The 18,514-nt window shown below is 38.6% G+C and overlaps 1 protein-coding gene and 1 long non-coding RNA gene across 2 annotated transcripts in view; one reads left to right on the top strand and one right to left on the bottom strand.

Moving 5' to 3' along the window:
* LOC121817731 (uncharacterized) overlaps nt 1-18,514 on the top strand; it is a 199,772-nt gene that overhangs the window by 78,876 nt on the left and 102,382 nt on the right. The window lies entirely within an intron of this gene.
* On the bottom strand, nt 6,542-7,681 carry LOC101113720 (olfactory receptor 5J3-like). The gene has a single exon (XM_012179812.5). The coding sequence runs from the start codon at nt 7,505-7,507 to the stop codon at nt 6,542-6,544; it is 966 nt and encodes a 321-aa protein (XP_012035202.3). The 5' UTR covers nt 7,508-7,681.

Genomic DNA, 18,514 nt, shown 5'->3' with positions numbered 1-18,514 from the left:
GTCTAGCTTCAGACAGAAATGTGCTGCTTAAGTGCCAGTAATGGCTGCCACTGCCTTACTCAGTACTGCTTTGGGTCAGAGCTATCTCTGTTTTCTTGCAGTCATGCTTCTAAGTGGGGCTGAAATGTGTGCTCAGCTCAGGCTGGGGCACATATCAGAGCAGTCATGGGAAACTGGCCACTTATGCAATTTTCAGTCCACCTTCTCTGTCCTGCTTCAGGAGCAAGCAAGCATATGCATACTCCTTACAAGCAGAGTCCAGGCTTCCTCAGACTTCCAGTCTTCCTGTTAATACCTCTGGCCCTCTAAGCAATCAAGGGGGCTCATATTCCCTGTGTGGACCCCCAGGGGAGAGGTGCCCAATACATGGCTCAAACTACTCACTCTTCAGGGAGGGTCTCCACATGTACATGCTTCCTTTTCCAAAGCACAGGGCTCAACCTGATCACTTCCTTTCCCTTTGTACCCAATTTTGTGTGAATATTTCTTACAGCCTTGGTTGTACAGGAGTTATGTAAGTCTACAGTTATTTTTCAGTGAGAATTGTTCTACATGTTGACTATTTTTGATGTGTTCATGGTGGGAGATGAGTTCTTTGTCCTCAGGCATTCTTGGTCTAGTCTCTAAAAACAGTAAAACCTTTAAACTTAATTTTGGTGTCAATATTATAGTCTCCTGGGTTATACCTTGTGCTACTATCCTGAGTTATTCTGGGTTTGGGCCCCAGTTAGGTGTGTAGATATAATAAGGGATAGTGGGTGAGCTTTTTAAAGAGAATTACCATTACTTGTAATGATCTCAGGTGAGATCATTATAGTTTCAACTGAGAGGAAGATAGTCTCAGATAGGGGAGGAAGGGCTGTTTCTTTTAGCACAAGAGGTTAATGGAGGTTTAAGGGTTCGAAGTCCTAAGATTTTCCTAAATTCTCTGTATTTTCCCACTTTAATTGTCAGAGTCATTAGCAAGCCAATGCCCTAATTAGCACATAAGACACCTAGAGAAATCATGGACTTATAATTTTCTTTGATATTATGCAATTGATAGAATCAGATTTTTGTTCTAATATTAAGCTTCACTTAATATAAGATTTAAAATAAGATTTACTGAGCATGGCCCTGCCCATCAGAACAAGACCCAGTTTCCCCCACAGTCAGTCTCTCCTATCAGGAAACTTCCATAAGCCTCTTAATCCTTATCCATCAGAAGACAGACAGAATGAAACCCACAATCACAGAAAACTAATCAAATTGATCACATAGTCCACAGCCCTGTCTAACAATGAAACTATGAGCCATGCCGTGTAGGGCCACCCAAGATGGATGGGTCATGGTGGAGAGTTCTGACAAAATATGGCCCACTGGAGAAGGGAATGGCAAACCACTTCAGTATTCTTGCCTTGAGAACCCCATGAACAGTATGAAAAGACAAAAACGTATGATACTGAAAGATGAACTCCCCAGGTTGGTAGGTGCCCAATATACTACTGGAGAAGAGTGGAGAAATAACTCCAGAAAGAATGAAGAGATGGAGCCAAAGCAAAACCAACACCCAGTGTGGATGTGACTGGTGATGGAAGTAAAGTCCAGTGCTGCAAAGAAAAATAATGCATAGGAATCTGAAATGTTAGGTCTGTGAATCAAGATAAATTGGAAGTGGTCGAACAGGAGATGGCAAGGGTGAACACTGACATTTTAGGAATCAATGAACTAACATGGATCGGAATGGGCAAATTTAACTCAGATCACCATTATATCTACTACTGTGGGCAAGAATCCCTTGGAAGAAATGGAGTAGCCCTTGTAGTCAACAAAAGAGTCTGAAATGCAGTTCTTGGGTGCAATTTCAAAAATGACAGAATGATCTCTGTTCATTTCCAGGGCATACCATTCAATATCAGAGTAATCCAAGTCTATGCCCCAACCAGTAATGCTGAAGAAGCTGAAGTTGAACGATTCTATGGAGACTGATAAGACCTTCTAGAACTAATACCCAAAATAGATGTCCTCTTCATTATATGAGACTGGAATGCAAAAGTAGGAAGTCAAGAGGTACCTGGAGTAACAGGCAAATTTGGCCTTGGAGTACAAAAATGAAGCAGGGCAAAGGGTAACATAGTTTCGCCAACAGAATGCATTTGTCATAGTAAACATCCTCTTCCAACAACACGAGAGAAGACTACACATGGACATCACCAGGGGTCAATACCAGAATCAGACTGATTATATTCTTTGCAGTCAAAGATGGAGAACCTCTATACAGTCAGCAAAATCAAGACCGGGAGCTGACCTTGGCTCAGATCCTAAACTCCTTATTGCAAAATTCAGACTTATAATGAAGAATGTAGGGAAAACCACTAGATAATTCAGGTATGACCTAGAACAAATCCCTTATGATTATGCAGTGCAAGTGACAAATAAATTCAAGGGATTAGATCTGATATACAGAGTGCCTGAAGAACTATGGACGAGGTTTGTAGCATTGTACAGGAGGCAGTGATCAAGACCATCTCTGAGAAAAAGAAATGCAAAAGACAAAATAGTTGTCTGAGGAGGCCTTACAAATAGCTGAGAAAAGAAGAGAAGCTAAAGGCAAAGGAGAAAAGGAAAGATATACCCATTTGAATGCAGAGTTCCAAAGAATAGCAAGGAGAGATAAGAAAGTTTTCCTCAGTGATCAGTGCAGAGAAATGGAGGAAAACAATAGAATGGGAAAGACTAGAGATTTTTCAAGAAAATTAGAGATACCAAGGGAACATTTCATGCAAAGATGGGCACAATAAAGGACAGAAATGGTATGGACCTAACAGAAGCAGAAGATATTAAGAAAAGGTGGCAAGAATACACAGAACTATACAAAAAAGGTCTTCATGATAACCATGATGCTGTGATCACTCACCTTGAGCCAGACATCCTGGAATACAAAGTGAAGTGGGCCATAGGAAGCATCACTACAAACAGAGGTAGTGGAGGCAATGGAATTCCGGTTGAGCTATTTCAATCTAAAAGATGATGCTGTGAAAGTGCTGCACTCAATATGCCAGCAAATTTGGAAAATTCAGCAGTGGCCACAGGACTGGAAAAGGTCAGTTTTCATTCCAATCCCAAAAAAGACAATGACAGAATGCTCAAACTACTGCACAGTTGCACTCATCTCACACACTAGCAAAGTAATGCTCAAAATTCTTCAAGCTAGCTTCAACAGTATGTGAACAGTGAAATTCCAGATGTTCAAGCTGGATTTAGAAAAGGCAGAGGAACTATAGATCAAATTGCCAACATCCATTGGATCATTGAAAAAGCAAGAGAGCTCCAGAAAAACATCTATTTCTGCTTTATTGACTATGCCAAAGCCTTTGGCTGTGTGGATCACAACAAACTGTGGAAAATTCTTCAAGAGATGGGAATACAAGACCACCTCACCTGCCTCTTAAGAAATCTGTATGCAGGTCAAGAAGCAACAGTTAGAACTGGACATGGAACAACAGACTGGTTCCAAATTGGGAAAGGAGTATGTCAAGGCTGCATATTGTCACTGTGCTTATTAATCTTTTATGCAGAGTACATCATGTGAAATGCCAGGCTGGATGAAGCACAAGCTAGAATCAAGATTGCTGTGAGAAAAATCAATAACCTCAGATACACAGATGACACCACCCTTATGGCAGAAAGCCAAGAAGAACTAAAGAGCCTCTTGATGAAAGTGAAAGAGGAGAGTGAAAAAGTTGGCTTAAAGCGCAACACTCTAAAAACTAAGTTCATGGCATCCAGTCCCATCATTTCATGGCAAATAGATGGGGAAACAGTGAGAGATTATTTTGGGTGGCTCCAAAATCAGTGCAGATGGTGAATGCAGCCATGAAATTAAAAGATGATTGTTCCTTGGAGTTTTTCCAGTGGTCAATATGGATGGGAGAATTGGACTATAAAGAAAGCTGAGCGCTGAAGAATTGATGCTTATGAACTGTGGTGTTGGAGAAGACTCTTGAGAGTCTCTTGAATTGCAAGGAGATCCAACCAGTCCATCCTAAAGGAGATCAGTCCTGAATATTCACTGGAAGGACTGATGCTGAAGCTGATACTCCAATCCTTTCGCCACCTGATGTGAAGAACTGACAACTGGAAAACAGCCTGATGCTGGGAAAGATTAAAGGCAGGAGGAGAAGGGGTCGACAGAGGATGAGATGGTTGGATGGCATCACTGACTGGATGGACATGAGTTTCAGTAAACTCTGAGAGTTGGTGATGAACAAGGAAGCCTGGCGTGCTGTAGTCCATGAAGTCGCAAAAAGTCAGACATGACTGAGAGACTGAACTGAACTGAACAGATTAAGCTTCATCAGTTTTGAAAGAGAAAATATTTTCTGGTTGTTTGACTTTCCCTTGAATGAGAAAGTTAGTGCCTGAGGCTATCATTTTCTTCCTGTAAGCTTTCTGTTGTAATCAGTAGTAGTAGTCAGTAAGTGACCTTTATAATCTTTATTCTCAGTATAAAGGTCAATTGCAGCACTAATTTGGTGCTCCAAAGCCTGTATTTCAATGGACATTTTATTTCAGACAATGACTGTAGATAATATTAAGAATCTGTTTTGTTATTGCATACCATGGATGACCATAATTTCCTATATCCCATTGGCTATGATGTTATTAGTACTTTTCAACTCCAGCAGATCAGATACCCAATCCAAGATTTCTATCTTTGAGGGTCTGTTTCCTAGAACCACTCCTGATAGAAAATGCTGTCACAGTGAGTGTTCACAGAGGAAATGAAAAACTACTTTATGTATTTCAACCTATAGGAATTTAGCATAGAAAATAAGTGATAAAATTGTTCAAAGGGCTTGAGGAGCCAAAAAAGGGGAGGGGAGAGAAGATAATATTACTCTCTGTGGTAGCCTCTATCCTTCCTAATAGAGATACTTATTTCATACTTGTGGGTTTCCCTGGTAACTCAGCTGATAAAGAATTCGCCTATATGCAGGAGATCCTTATTCAATTCATTGGTTGGGAAGATCCTGGAGAAAGGATAGGCTACCCACTCCAGTTTTCTTGGGCTTCCCTCATGGCTCAGATGGTCAAGAATCCACCTGCAATGCAGGAGACCTGGGTTCAATCCCTGGGTTGGGAAGATCCTCTGGAGAAGTGAACAGCTACCCACTCCAGTGTTCTGGCCTGGAGAATTCCCTGGACAGAGAAGCCTGGGAGACTAAAAGTCCATGTAGGCTACATTCCATACTTGTATGACCTTTTGTTTCAAAAACAGCTCTTACAGAAGATTGCAAACATCTGGTACCACAGGACTGTTTCTGCCACTGCAGTGCTAGTGTTGCTGCTACCAGGTCCAGAAAAAGAAAATTTCTCCTTTATCCTTTTTCTTCTACTCTCCCATGTATGACTCTTATATTGGCAGAATATAAGATGGGGTCTTAGTGGCAAGGGAGCCTGAAAACTCCGGTTTCCAGGCCTTCAGCCCTTGTGATGTGGGGCAAACTCTAAAGGACTGCGATAGTATGGAGAACCAATACAAAGTATTTGACACATCTTGACTTTGCAAACTGGAATAAGAGTATTTATGGAAAGAGAGGAGAGAAAGGAGTTCCTGGGAAGGTTATGACCAACCGGCTAGATGAAGCACAAGCTGGAATCAAGATTGCCAGGAGAAATATCAATAACCTCAGATACACAGATGACACCACCCTTATGGCAGAAAGCGAACAACTAAAAAGCCTCTTGATGAAAGTGAAAGAGGAGAGTGAAAAAGTTGGCTTGAAGCTCAACATTCAAAAAACTAAGATCGTGGCATCTGGTCCCATTACTTCATGGCAAATAGATGAAGAAACAGTGGAAACAGTAGCAGACTTTATTTTTTTCAGCTCCAAAATCACTGCAGATGGTGACTGCAGCCATGAAATTAAAAGACATTTACTCTTTGGAAGAAAAGTTATGACCAAGCTAGACAGCATATTAAAAAGCAGAGACATTACTTTGACAACAAAGGTCTGTCTAGTCAAGCCTATGTTTTTCCAGTAGTCATGTATGGATGTGAGAGTTGGATTATAAAGAAAGCTGAGTGCCAAACCACTGATGCTTTTGAACTGTGGTGTTGGAGAAGACTCTTGAGAGTCCCTTGGACTGCAAGGAAATTCAGCCAGTCCATCCTAAAGGAAATCAATCCTGAGCATTCATTGGAAGGACTGATGTTGAAGCTGGAACTCCAATCCTTTGGCCACCTGATGTGAAGAACTGACTCATTGGAAAAGACCCTGATGCTGGGAATGACTGATGGCAGGAGGAGAGGGGACGACAGAGGATGAGGTGGTTGGATGGCATCCCCTACTCAATGGACATGAGTTTGAGTAAACTCCAGGAGTTGGTGATAGACAGGGAGGCCTGGCATGTTGCTGTCCATGGGGTCGCAAAGAGTCAGACACGACTGAGCAACTGAACTGAACTGATATGTAGGAATTGAAGATCTGGGTACAGACTTTCTAAAACTATCTATGTTATAAATACTTTGATTTTTTTTTTCAGATGGCTGCATACCCTAGTTTGAAGACCATTGACCTCTAGACAAAATATTGCCCAGGAACACATACCCTCCAACTAGCTTCCTCAGGGCACATTTGACCTCCTTGTTTCTCAAGCTGTAGATAATGGGGTTTAACATGGGGGTCATAACACAGAACAGTACAGAGACTAGGATGTCCATGTCTAGGGAGTAGCCTTCTCTGGGTCTGTCATAGTTGAAGTTGGCTGTTCCATAAAAAACCACCACCACAGTGAGGTGGGATGCACAGGTAGAAAAGGCCTTGCTCCTGCCCTGAGCAGAGGGAATCCTAAGGATGGCAGAGATGATGAGTATGTAGGACACAGCAGTAAACAGGCAGGGACTCAGGCCAATAGTGGCACTGGCCACATGGAGCACAAACTCATTGAGAGAGGTGTCAGAGCAGGACAGCTTTAGGAGGAATGGGATGTCACAGAGAAAGTGACTGATCTGGTTGGGTCCACACAGAGTGAGTGTGGCTGCCAGCACTGTGTGTGTCACAGAATTCACCAGCCCACATAGCCAGGACCCAGTCACCAAAAAAACACAGACCTTTACACTCATGAGGACAGGATATTGAAGAGGGTGGCAGATGGCTACATAGCGGTCATAAGCCATAGCTGCCAGTAAGACACATTCAGCACCAGCACATGTCACGAGGAAAAAGACCTGGGAAAGGCAGCTGTCATAGGAGATGGTCTTCTTCTCCCGAAAGAAGTTCATTAGCATAACTGGAATGGTGGTGGATGTGTAGCAGATGTCCAAGAAGCTCAAGTTGCTCAGAAAGTAATACATTGGAGTGTGGAGAGCAGAACTGATCCCGGTAGATATTATTATGAGTGTGTTCCCAAGGAGGGTTGTCAGATAAATGACCAGGAAGATCAGGAAGAATAAGCCCTGTAGGTTGGGGTGGTTGGAAAATCCCAAGAAGATAAATTCAGTGACATCTGTTTGATTGTTCATTACAAGTGGTGTCACAGCTACAAAATAATGAAAAAAATAAAAAAAGCTGTAATGAGAAACATACAAAGAGCATCCCAAATTGGCATGTCTTGAGGGAGACCATAAGTTCTCACTCAACAAATCTGGCCAGCTCAGGCCCAGGGACAATTTTTCACATGGCTGCTGGTACCTGAGAATACATGGAGATTTGGATTTGGTCTAAACCTACCACAAGCTGCTAGAGTAAGAGTGAGAGTTAGAGTAAGCTCATTTCTTAATGGCTCTGCAAAATCTTCCTCCTAACATTATAATTAACTGCTTTAAATTCTTTTTTGTAAATATTTTTAAGTAATAAATTTTCATTATGAAAAGTTAAGAAAATGCAGAAAGATGCTGAGAAAAACAGAACCATCCACAGAATCAATGCTACCTTATAGAGTATTCCATTTTAGTTTCTTTTTCTATATATGAATCTTGATTTCTATAGGCTTGAAATATTGGGAGCACATTTCATAAAAATGCATTATATTCTATTATATAAATTAAGTGTAATTTCCTTCTTTGAGCATTTAGTTTGCTTCCATTCCTTCTGTTATTATAATATAGACACTAGCATGAACAATTTCATAAACAAGTATCTGTGAATATCTCTCATTTATTCAGAATAACATTTTCTTATTGGCATATTTTTAAATAAATTAATCTCATTTTTCTCAATAGGAACAATTATCTTTCAGGACTTATATTTTTAAAAGTAACCAATCACACACTTAGGTATTTTTCCTCATTAAGAGAATCTTTAGTATTCCAAAATTTAACCTCAGTTAAATATTACATGTTTTCTGAAAAGATAATTAATTCAAGCACCAATTTTCTATTAAATTATCCATTCTAATCTCTGAACTATTGTTATGAACTTCAATTTCCATTACATTTTCACTCTGGGAGGCAAGATAATGAAGAGTGAGCTCTTGAGACAGATAGATGTGAATTATAACCTTGCATCTGCTGCTTACTAGATGCAGAGAGTGGATAAATTAACTGATCTTTCTTTCTTAGTTTCCTATTTTTTTTTCTGACATCCATACTGCCTGTCTCATGGTTGTTGGAGAAAGTAATATGAATAAGTTATATGCCTAACACTTATGTGCTCAATACTCTCTATCAGGTTAGAAAGTTCCCTCCTATCTCTACTATATTGATCATTTCTATAATGACGGACATCAAATTTTGTTAAATAATTTTTCTGCCACTTTTGAGATTATATATACATATTATATAAAATATTTAGTCTATCAATGTGGTAAGTTATATTGACTGAATTTTTGAATGTTGAACTAGCCTTGCATTCCTGGGATCAATCTCAATTGATTTTGATGTGTTATCCTTTCAATATATTAATGGATTCAATTTGCTAATATTTTGTTGAGTTTTGCCTCTTTGTTCTGAGAAATGACATTGGTCTATAGCTTTCCTGTAATTTCTTTATATAGTTTTGTTATCAGTTCTCATGTATTAGAAAGTGTCTGTCATTTTTAATTTTCTAAGAGTGTTTAGAATTGGTATCATTTCTTCCTAAGTGCCTGGTCAAATCAACAATGAAACCATATGTCCCTGGGTTGTTAATTTTTGTTTGGTTTGGATTTATTTATTTTTAATTGAAAGATAATTGCTTTACAACCTCGTGTTGATTTCTGTCATACAGCAATGTGAATCAGCCATAGGTACACATATTTTTTGGAAGATATGAAACTACAAATTTAACCTAGAATTCTAATTCAGATTATCTATTTTCTTTTTGAGTGAGTTGTGGTACTTTTTGGTGTCTTTCAAGAAAGTGGTGTATTTCATTTTGTTGTTGACTTTATAAGCATAGAGTTTGTTGTATTCCATAATTATCCTTTTAATATGGGGTAGGTATTGATATCTCCTCTTTTATTTTTGATATTGATGATTTAAGCCTTTTGTCTTTTCCCTTAGTCAGTCTGGCAATGAATTTACCAGTTCAAATATCTTGTCAAAGAACTAGTTTTTAGCTTCATTGACTTTCTCTGTTGTTTTCAATTTTATTGATTTCTTCTATCAGTTCAGTTCAGTCGTTCAGTCGTGTCCAACCCTTTGTGACCCCATGAACTGCAGCACGCCAGGCCTCCCTGTCCATCACCAACTCCCAGAGCCCACCCAAACCCATGTCCATTGAGTTGGTGATGCCATCCAACCATCTCATCCTCTGTCATCCCCTTCTCCTCCTGCCCTCAGTCTTTCCCAGCATCAGGGTCTTTTCCAATGAGTCAGCTCTCTGCATCAGGTGGCCAAAGGATTGGAGTTTCTACTTCAAAAAGTCCCACCAATGAACACCCAGGACTGATCTCCTTTAGGATGGACTGCTTGGATCTCCTTGCAGTTGAAGGGACTCTCAAGAGTCTTCTCCAACACCACAGTTTATAAGCATCAATTCTTCGGTGCTGAGCTTTCTTCACAGTCCAACTCTCACATCCATACATGACCACTGGAAAAACCATAGCTTTGACTAGATGGACCTTTGTTGACAAAGTATTGTCTCTGCTTTTCGATATGCTATCTAGGTTGGTCATAACTTTCCTTCCAAGGAGTAAGCGTCTTTTAATTTCATGGCTGCAATCACCATCTGCAATGATTTTGGAGCCCAGAAAAATAAAGTCTGACACTGTTACCACTGTTTCCCCATCTATTTCCCATGAAGGGATGGGACCAGAAATTCTGAAGCCAGGCGTCAGCAATATGTGAACTGTGAACTTCCAGATGTTTAAGCTGGTTTTAGAAAAGGCAGAGGAACAAGAGATCAAATTGCCAATATCCGCTAGATCATCAAAAAAGCAAGAGAGATCCAGAAAAACATCTATTTCTGCTTTAATTGACTATGTCAAAGCCTTTGACTGTGTGGATCACAATCAACTGTGGAAAATTCTTCAAGAGATGGGAATACCAGATCACCTGACCTGCCTCTTGAGAAATCTGTATGCAGGTCGGGAAGCAACAGTTAGAACTATACATGGAACAACAGACTGGTTCCAAATAGGAAACGGAGTACGTCAAGGCTGTATATTGTCACCCTGCTTATTTAACTTCTATGCAGAGTACATCGTGAGAAACACTGGGCTGGAGGAAGCACAAGTTGGAATCAAGATTGCCAGGAGAAATATCAATAACCTCAGATATGCAGATGACACCACCTTTATGGCAGAAAGTGAAGAAGAACTAAAGAGCCTCTTGATGAAAGTGAAAGAGGAGAGTGATTTCTTCTACAATCTTTGCTATTTCCTTGCTTTTATTTGCTTTGGCTTAATATACTCTTATTTTTCTACTTTCTTAAGTGAGCTTAAGTCATAATTTTAAACAAACTTTCCTAATATAGTCGTTAAATAGTATACATTTTACTCTAAACTCTACTTTGTTGTATCCCACAAGTTTTGATATAGTGCATCTTAATTCTGTTCAAATAATTTTTCATTTCACTTAAGACTTTCTCTTTGTCCCAAGAGTTATTTAAAAGCATGTTGACTAATATCCAAATATTAAGGGATTTTCCAGATATCTTTCTATTATTTTATTCTTTTATGGTTAAAGAACATGCCTTATAACATTATTTTCAATTTGTTTTTAATAGTCAGAATATGATCTGTCTTAATAAATGTTCCATAAATGTTCTGCACTTGAGTAGAATATATATGCTGCAATTGTGGGGTCAAATATTTTATAAATGGTAATTAAATTAATTTAGTTGATTGTTCAGGTCATTTGTATTCTTACTGAATTTCTGCCTATTTATTATCTCAGTTAATGAGAAGGTAGTGTTGAAGTCTCCAACTGTTATTATGCATTCATCTATATCACATTTCAGATCTATCTTTTTTTCCCCTCATGTAATTTGAAGCTCTTTTTCAAGGATATAAGGTTGTTATGTCTTCTTGCAGATTTGACTGCTTTATCATTATGTAATATTCCTTTTAATCTCTGATAATCTTATTTGTTCTGATGTCTGCTGCTGCTGGTGCTGCTGCTAAGTCGCTTCAGTCACGTCCAACTCTGTGTGACCCCATGGACGGCAGCCTACCAGGCTCCTCCATCCATGGAATTTTCCAGGCAAGAGTACTGGAGTGGGGTGTCATTGCCTTCTCTGCTTCTAAAATCTATTTTATCTGAAATTAACATAGCTACCTCATATTTAATTTGGTTTGTGTTTGCATAGTATATCTTTCTCTAGCCTCTTACTTTAAAAGCTTTTGTCTCCTTATATTTAAAGTTTCTTCTGACAGTATATAGTTGAACATTGCTTTTTAAAAAATTCAGTCTGACAATATCTGCCTTTTAACTGTTGTATTTAGACCATTTCACATTTAAAATAATTATTGATATGTTTGGATCATGATATAGCATCTTACTAGCCATTTTCTGTTTGTTCCATTTATTCTTTCTTGTTTCTTCTTTTTCTTTGTTTTATCTGCTTAACTGAGCATTTTTATGATTCTATTTTTATCTCCTTTATTTACTTATCATTTACCTCTTTGTAAAATTTTCTGGTTGTTGCCTCAGAAATTACAATGTACATTGTAAATGATCCAAGTCTGGATTCATATAATATACCACTTCAATGTAATTGTAAGACCTTACATTTCCAATTTCTCCCTTGCTTCCTTTTTGCTATTATCATCACATACTTTACTTTTACATATGCTACAAACATGTACTACATTGTTACAATTTTTGGCTTAAACTGCCAATTTTGAGTATTAAGAATACAATTAATTTCATTTTACTGTATTAGTTTCCTATGGTTGTCATAACAAATTAACCACAAGCCTGATGACTAGAAACAAAAGAAAAGTGTTCACTCAATTCTGGAGGCTTAGCAGTCTGGAATCAAAATGTCAACAGAGCTATGCTCCCTCTGAACACTCTGGAGGAGAAACCTCTCTCGACTGTTCCTAGTTCCTGGTGTCTCCTGGAAATCAGTGATGTTTCTTGGCTTGTAGCTACATCACTTCAATCTTTGCCTCTCATCACATGACCTTCTTTTCTGTGTGTGTCTCTATGTGTCCTCTCCTTTTCTTGTAAAGACACTAGTCACAGAATTTAGGGCCCACTGTAATTCAGTATGACCTCATCTTAATTAACTTAAATAATGACACATTCAAGTGTAATTTGGAAATAAGCTCACATTATGGGATTTTTGGTAGACATAAACTTGGGGGTGATACTATTTAACCCAGTACATTTATCGTCATTTAATCCATTTCTTAATATTTGAAGGATATTTTCTGGGTTGACAATTTTTCTCCTTTTTTAGGACTTTAAAGATGCCACACCACTGTCTTCTTGCTTGCATAGTTTCTGATGAGAAGTCTGTTGTAATTCTTATTCCTGGTACTCGGTCAGGCTGAGTTTTTTCCTCTAGCTAATTCTTATTTGTCTTTTTTTGCAGAAGTTTGAATGTAATATGCCTAGGGTTTTTATTTTGTTTCATACGAATCCTGTTCTGTGTTCTCTGAAGGTCTGGACCCATCTTAAATTTAGGAAAATTCTCAGCCATTAATTCTTAAAATATATATTTTTACCTTTCCATTCTCTCTATTCCTTCTGGGATTCTAATTATGTGTATGTTAGACAGCTTCATATTATGCCATATCTCTTGGATGTTCCATTATGAAAAAAAATTTTTTTTCTTCTTATGTTTTTGTTTGGGTAATTTCTGGTTACTTATCTTGAAGTTTAAATTCTATCTTCAACAATGTCAAGTCTACAGATAAGCCTATTAAAGGGCATTCTTCATCATTGTTATTATGTTTTTATTTCTAGAATTTCTATTTCATATTTTCCTTTAGTTTCCATCTCTTTGTTAAATATCAGATCGTGTGCATTATTTAGCTTTTCCATTAAAATCTTAGCCTATTAATCATTGTTATTTTAAATTTCTTGTCCAATAGTTTTAATATTGCTTTCATTTCTGAGTTTGGTCCTAATATTTGCATCGCCTCTTCATAATGCATTTTTCCTATCTTTTTCTATGCATCATAAATTTTTGTTGAAAGCTGGACCTACCATATAGGGTAATAAATATCAAAGTAAAAATGTTTTTTGTTTGGAGATGAATATGTCTTTCCTTTTACAATACCTTGAGTGTTAGGGTTAATTCAGTGAGTGATTAGACTGAGTTTGAGTTTGTGTTCTTATGATCACTCTAGTATATCAGTGGATTCAAATTACCCTAGTGAGTATGGGCTACTGTGCCCACATTTCTGCTCTCTGATTCACTTTGAGTTTTCCATTTTTCTGCTCTCTAGAAATTATTTTCTTCAAGATCTCCTAGCTGTATTCCACTATTATTGTTACTTGATGTTTGTTAGTGAACTGGTGGGAACAGAGGAGAAGTATTCTCTGATGTTATAAGCCTTAGTCTTAGGTCCTGTGAGCCTGAATCTTGGGGGGTGTTACCTTCACAAGTGATCTTCTTCCTCCTCCAGCTGTAGTGCCAAGCCTAGCATATATTACCGCTTCCTAAAACCCCAAAGAGTAGACTTTTGCCCCTGTTTCTTTTCTAGACTGTAATGGGTTTCCATTGTGCCCTAAGGTGACAGTTTTTATTTTTATTATCCTTGTAGATTTCAGCATTTGTTCTGTAGTAGAGATAGAAGAATGGACAAGGCAATGGCAACCCACTCCAGTACTCTTGCCTGGAAAACCTCATGGATGGAGGAGCCTGGTAGGCTGCAGTCCATGGGGTCGCGAAGAGTTGGACGTGACTGAGTGACTTCACTTTCATGCATTGAAGAAGGAAATGGCAACCCACTCCAGTGTTCTTGCCTGGAGAATCCCAAGGATGGTGGAGCCTGGTGGGTTGCCGTCTATGGGGTCACACAGAGTCAGACACAACTGAAGTGACCTAGCAGCAGCAGCAGAGATAGAAGAAATGGATCTCAAAAGTTAGACAGTTTCTACTGCTCCTTTTCCCCACTCTTCACCCCCTAGCTCAGTCCTGCTGCAAATAGCATCATTAGGAAATCTTTCTCAGAATAATTCCTGGTCTTCCTTATAAGCATCCAATAGAGATCATAGAGAAAATGCAAAGGGTGTGCACTTTCTTAGGTCTATGGTCCTCAGGGACTTCACACTCTCATGCTAGCATACACTTAGTCTCTAGCAATTCATTAAATATTTTAAGCTGAGTCTTCTTAACATCTTATGAGGCAACTAGTGGTTTATGTTCCAGGTTTTTTTAAGAAAATCATGGATTCTTGTGGTTGTCTATTTCTCTTCAGATTTTTTTAGTTGTTTGACTTGAGACCTCAATTCTTAATAGGTTAAGAAATTTGCATTTCTCCTGCTTTTTGTTGTTAATGTAATGGTAGGAGAAATAAACTTTCCAGTTCTTTAAATCTTCAAGCTGAAACTCACAATCTAAATAACTACTTTTGAGAACTATTTGGCAGTTTCTAATAGCATTAAACATGTTTTATTCTATGACCCAATTATTCTATTCTTAGGCATATTCTCAAGAAAATAGATGCATAGTTCACAAAAAAGACTTGTATGAAGATATTTAAAACAGGTGTTTCATAATAGCTCAAACAATATGCCAATAAACAGGAGAGTAGTACATAAATTGTGTCATTTCATATGGTACAATGCTACACAGATACATGAAATAACATTATATCTAAGAAAAAACATTTTCCTGAATGAAAGCCAGATATGAAAGAATGTATAATGAATACGAAGTTCAAAAATAAGAAAAGCTAAACTATGATATTCAAATAAGAATAGTGGTTACTTCCATGGTTTGGGTGTTGTATTTCCTGGAAAGAAGAATGAAAGAATATCATGGGGGTGATTGAAGTGTTCTATATAGTTGATTTTGGTAGTTTGTATACATATGTAAAAATCTATCAATGTGTACATGTAGATTTGTGCATTTTATTGAATGTGGATTATAATTCAATTTTAAGAATGAAAAAAAAATAAAAGCAAGAAGCATTTTCAATGCAATTTTTATCTCAGGATTCATTAGAACCACATCTAAATACTTTTTAAGTCACTAAGACTTAACTATAACATTTTCCATTTTTGTGTCTCTCTACTTCTTCTCTACCACAATGATAGTTCAGTACATATCACCTTTACAAATCATATCAAATCACATTTTTGACATGTTTATGTGGAGGCATGAATATGATTGCTGGGTACGTGAAGCCTGAGCCATGGATACAAAGTCATGCTCACAATAGAAATAAATGTGTTTGTATGCGTGAGTGTATACATGTATATGTATATGTGCATGTCTTAATGAGAGAGATTCATGTATGAGAACACTATCCCATAGGTAATGGAATGTTAGGTTGGTGTCCCAGGTAACACTGGTGGCAGAAATCTCAAGTAAAATATACAGCAGTTGTTCTGTCTAGCCAAGACAAAGCAAGTTCTGAGGACTTGTGTTATCCTACTGGCTACAGGAGAAAGAACCTGGAGATCTCTGAGAGCTGCATTGCTACTAGGGAAGGAAAGTTACTGGATTCTGAGTTCTGCTAGAAGCCCTCTCACCTACAGCTGTAACCCTTGTCTCTAGTGTTTCCTGCTAGGTTGCAAGGAACAGGTGCGGCAATCCTAGCTGGTTGCTGTGAAATTCTAGAAGATTAATTCTGAAGAGACTGGTGCTTTTACTTCAAGTAGAACTTCATTAGCTACCCTAGAGAAGGTGGCAGGGCATTGGCTGCCTCTGGGGTACAGTCTAGGTTGTATGAAGCTGTGTCAGGCCTTCCTTTCTGGCCAAAGTCCTTGGGGTTAAAAATAACAAACTCGTTCTGCAACAGAGACCTCGGAAAATATCCTTCATCCCTTCACAGGCCATCAGAGAGCCCAGATGTCTGCCTGGAAACCAGACTTTGGTATGAGAATGTGCAGAAACTATTGCAGAGTATCAGCAATGGCCCACAGACCACAGTTCAGGTGAGGAAAGACTGGAACCAGGGACACCTGGAGGGTAATAGCCTGGCTTTTAGAAAAATGTCAGTTTTGGAAAAGTAGTAAAATCTATAGATCCAGAAAATGTATATATGCCCATGTACAGAGTGTTTATACAATTGCAAATTGGGAAACCTAACCCCAGAGCCACTTACAGGCCATGTGCCTTAGATTAAAACACCTTTGTTTAGTCCAAAAGAGTAGTCTGAGAACTAAAACTGAAACAAAAAATGACATGTTGTGTTAACTGAAGACATCGAGTTTCAGGGCTTGGGGAAAATGCCTGAAGCAGCAGTTCACAGAGAAGAATATGTGTGTGGGCACTTTGAGGCTGATAGATGGTGAGGACACGGTAAAGACACTAAATCAGTTTAGGCAGGCTGGAGTCATTAATTAAAAGAGGAAATAAATGATGTGCAGCAGGTATGGGGAGAGGAGACAGTGGATTAGATTCGAGTAATGTTGAATGTTAGATACATATGTGATATCTATAGAAATGCCCAATAGACAGTTGAAAATAATTTGTCCTCAGGAGACAGACTGGAACCTCAGATATAGATTTGGGAGTCATTGTATTGAAGGTGGCTATTGAAGCCATGGGTGTATATGAAATCAACCAAAGATAATAGATAAAGTGAGAAAAGAAGATGACCAAAGCAGGACTCTTGTGATCTTCAATGTTTATAATGAATGTGGTGGAAGATGCATCCAGGAAAAGATTATAAAATGCTCACAATCCTGTCTAGGTTAGCCTTAGGTGCTGCTTCTCTTAAGTCTTATTAGCATTGATTTATAGTAAGTCAATATTGGAATTGAGTTGGGAACTTCTGAGTACTCTTAGAAAATTCTTGTTATTGTGTGTGTTGATAGGGAATATCAACTACACAAATGAACGTCAAGTCATTTAAAAAAATCAGTGATGTTCCAGGGGAGGGAGCTCAGGGTTTTTGAGGGAGGAGATAGAGATAGGCTTCAGGTTGGACATTTACAGTCAGGCAGCCTCCTCTTTGCATTTCCTGAGGCAAGAGATAAGTGGGCTCCAGTTGAGGAATTTACAACTAGCCCCCTCTTTGCTCTCAGAAATGGAAGTAATAACAAAAACGGTATATAACCAGTCTGTTTCTTGTAAACACCTCAAGGGAATAATCATGGGAAGGACAAAGAAAGGAAAAACAAAAACACCTGTCTGAGTAAAGGATAAGGGAGACACTACACATGCACAGAAAGGCTCCTTGGAATCAAAAGTCAGAGGATAATTCCAGGTCAAAATGAGTCTTGCTCCTCTCAGACGCCTTCACTTTGAGATTCATCCACACCAGGGGAGGGTCCTCAGACCAATTAAACCCCGGAGTGGTGGGAGACAAAGCAAGATGATTGAGGGACGACAAAGGCCAGAAAACTGCCCCTTTATAAATGATTTAAAACTTGCCAAAGGCCTGACACTCCGAGCCCCGCCCTTGTTCCTTTTCACATGTACTTTTCTTTTCAATAAACTGTCTACTTTACTCTTTACCTTCTGTCTCCTTGCCTGCATTCGTTCTTGACTAGGCAGGCAAGACTAGGGACATGAGCCTTAACTGCTGGCTCCTGTGGTCCAGGGGTTAGGAGTTCCAGTCTGGGAAACTGAGACCCTGCCTCCAGCTACCACTTGCTGCTGCCTGTTGCAAGCTGCCATTTTACTGCTGCATGCATCCAAAATCATTTCTGTTGTAAGCAGAGACTTTCAGTAACTAATTGACAAGAAGAACATTCAAGAAAGGAGTTAATAGGAAGGCGTGGAGGAGTCAAGATATAACAAATGCTTCATTCTCACTACACATTTCCTCTTAGAAGTATAGAAACTTCCAGACTCCAAAAGAGAGGACTGATGCAGTACATCAACAATTCAATAATGCCTTCATGGTCTTCCTGAATAGAATACTTTTATGTGTGGGTAGAAATTATCAAGAGTTCATAGCATCCCTGTGACTGCTAAGAAAATAGCTTTCCTCCCTTTCTTTTTCATTTCTTTTATAAAGTCTTCTAAAAATTCCC

The sequence above is a fragment of the Ovis aries genome, chromosome 1 (genome assembly GCF_016772045.2).
Source record: "Ovis aries strain OAR_USU_Benz2616 breed Rambouillet chromosome 1, ARS-UI_Ramb_v3.0, whole genome shotgun sequence".
Taxonomy (NCBI): Eukaryota; Metazoa; Chordata; class Mammalia; order Artiodactyla; family Bovidae; genus Ovis; species Ovis aries.
Note: the sequence above shows the minus strand (reverse complement) of the source record. Positions and strands in the feature narration are given on the sequence as shown.

Excerpts from the sequence above, each read along its gene's own strand:
- LOC101113720 (XM_012179812.5), bottom strand. The coding sequence starts at position 7,507 with ATGAACAATCAAACAGATGTCACTGAATTTATCTTCTTGGGATTTTCC.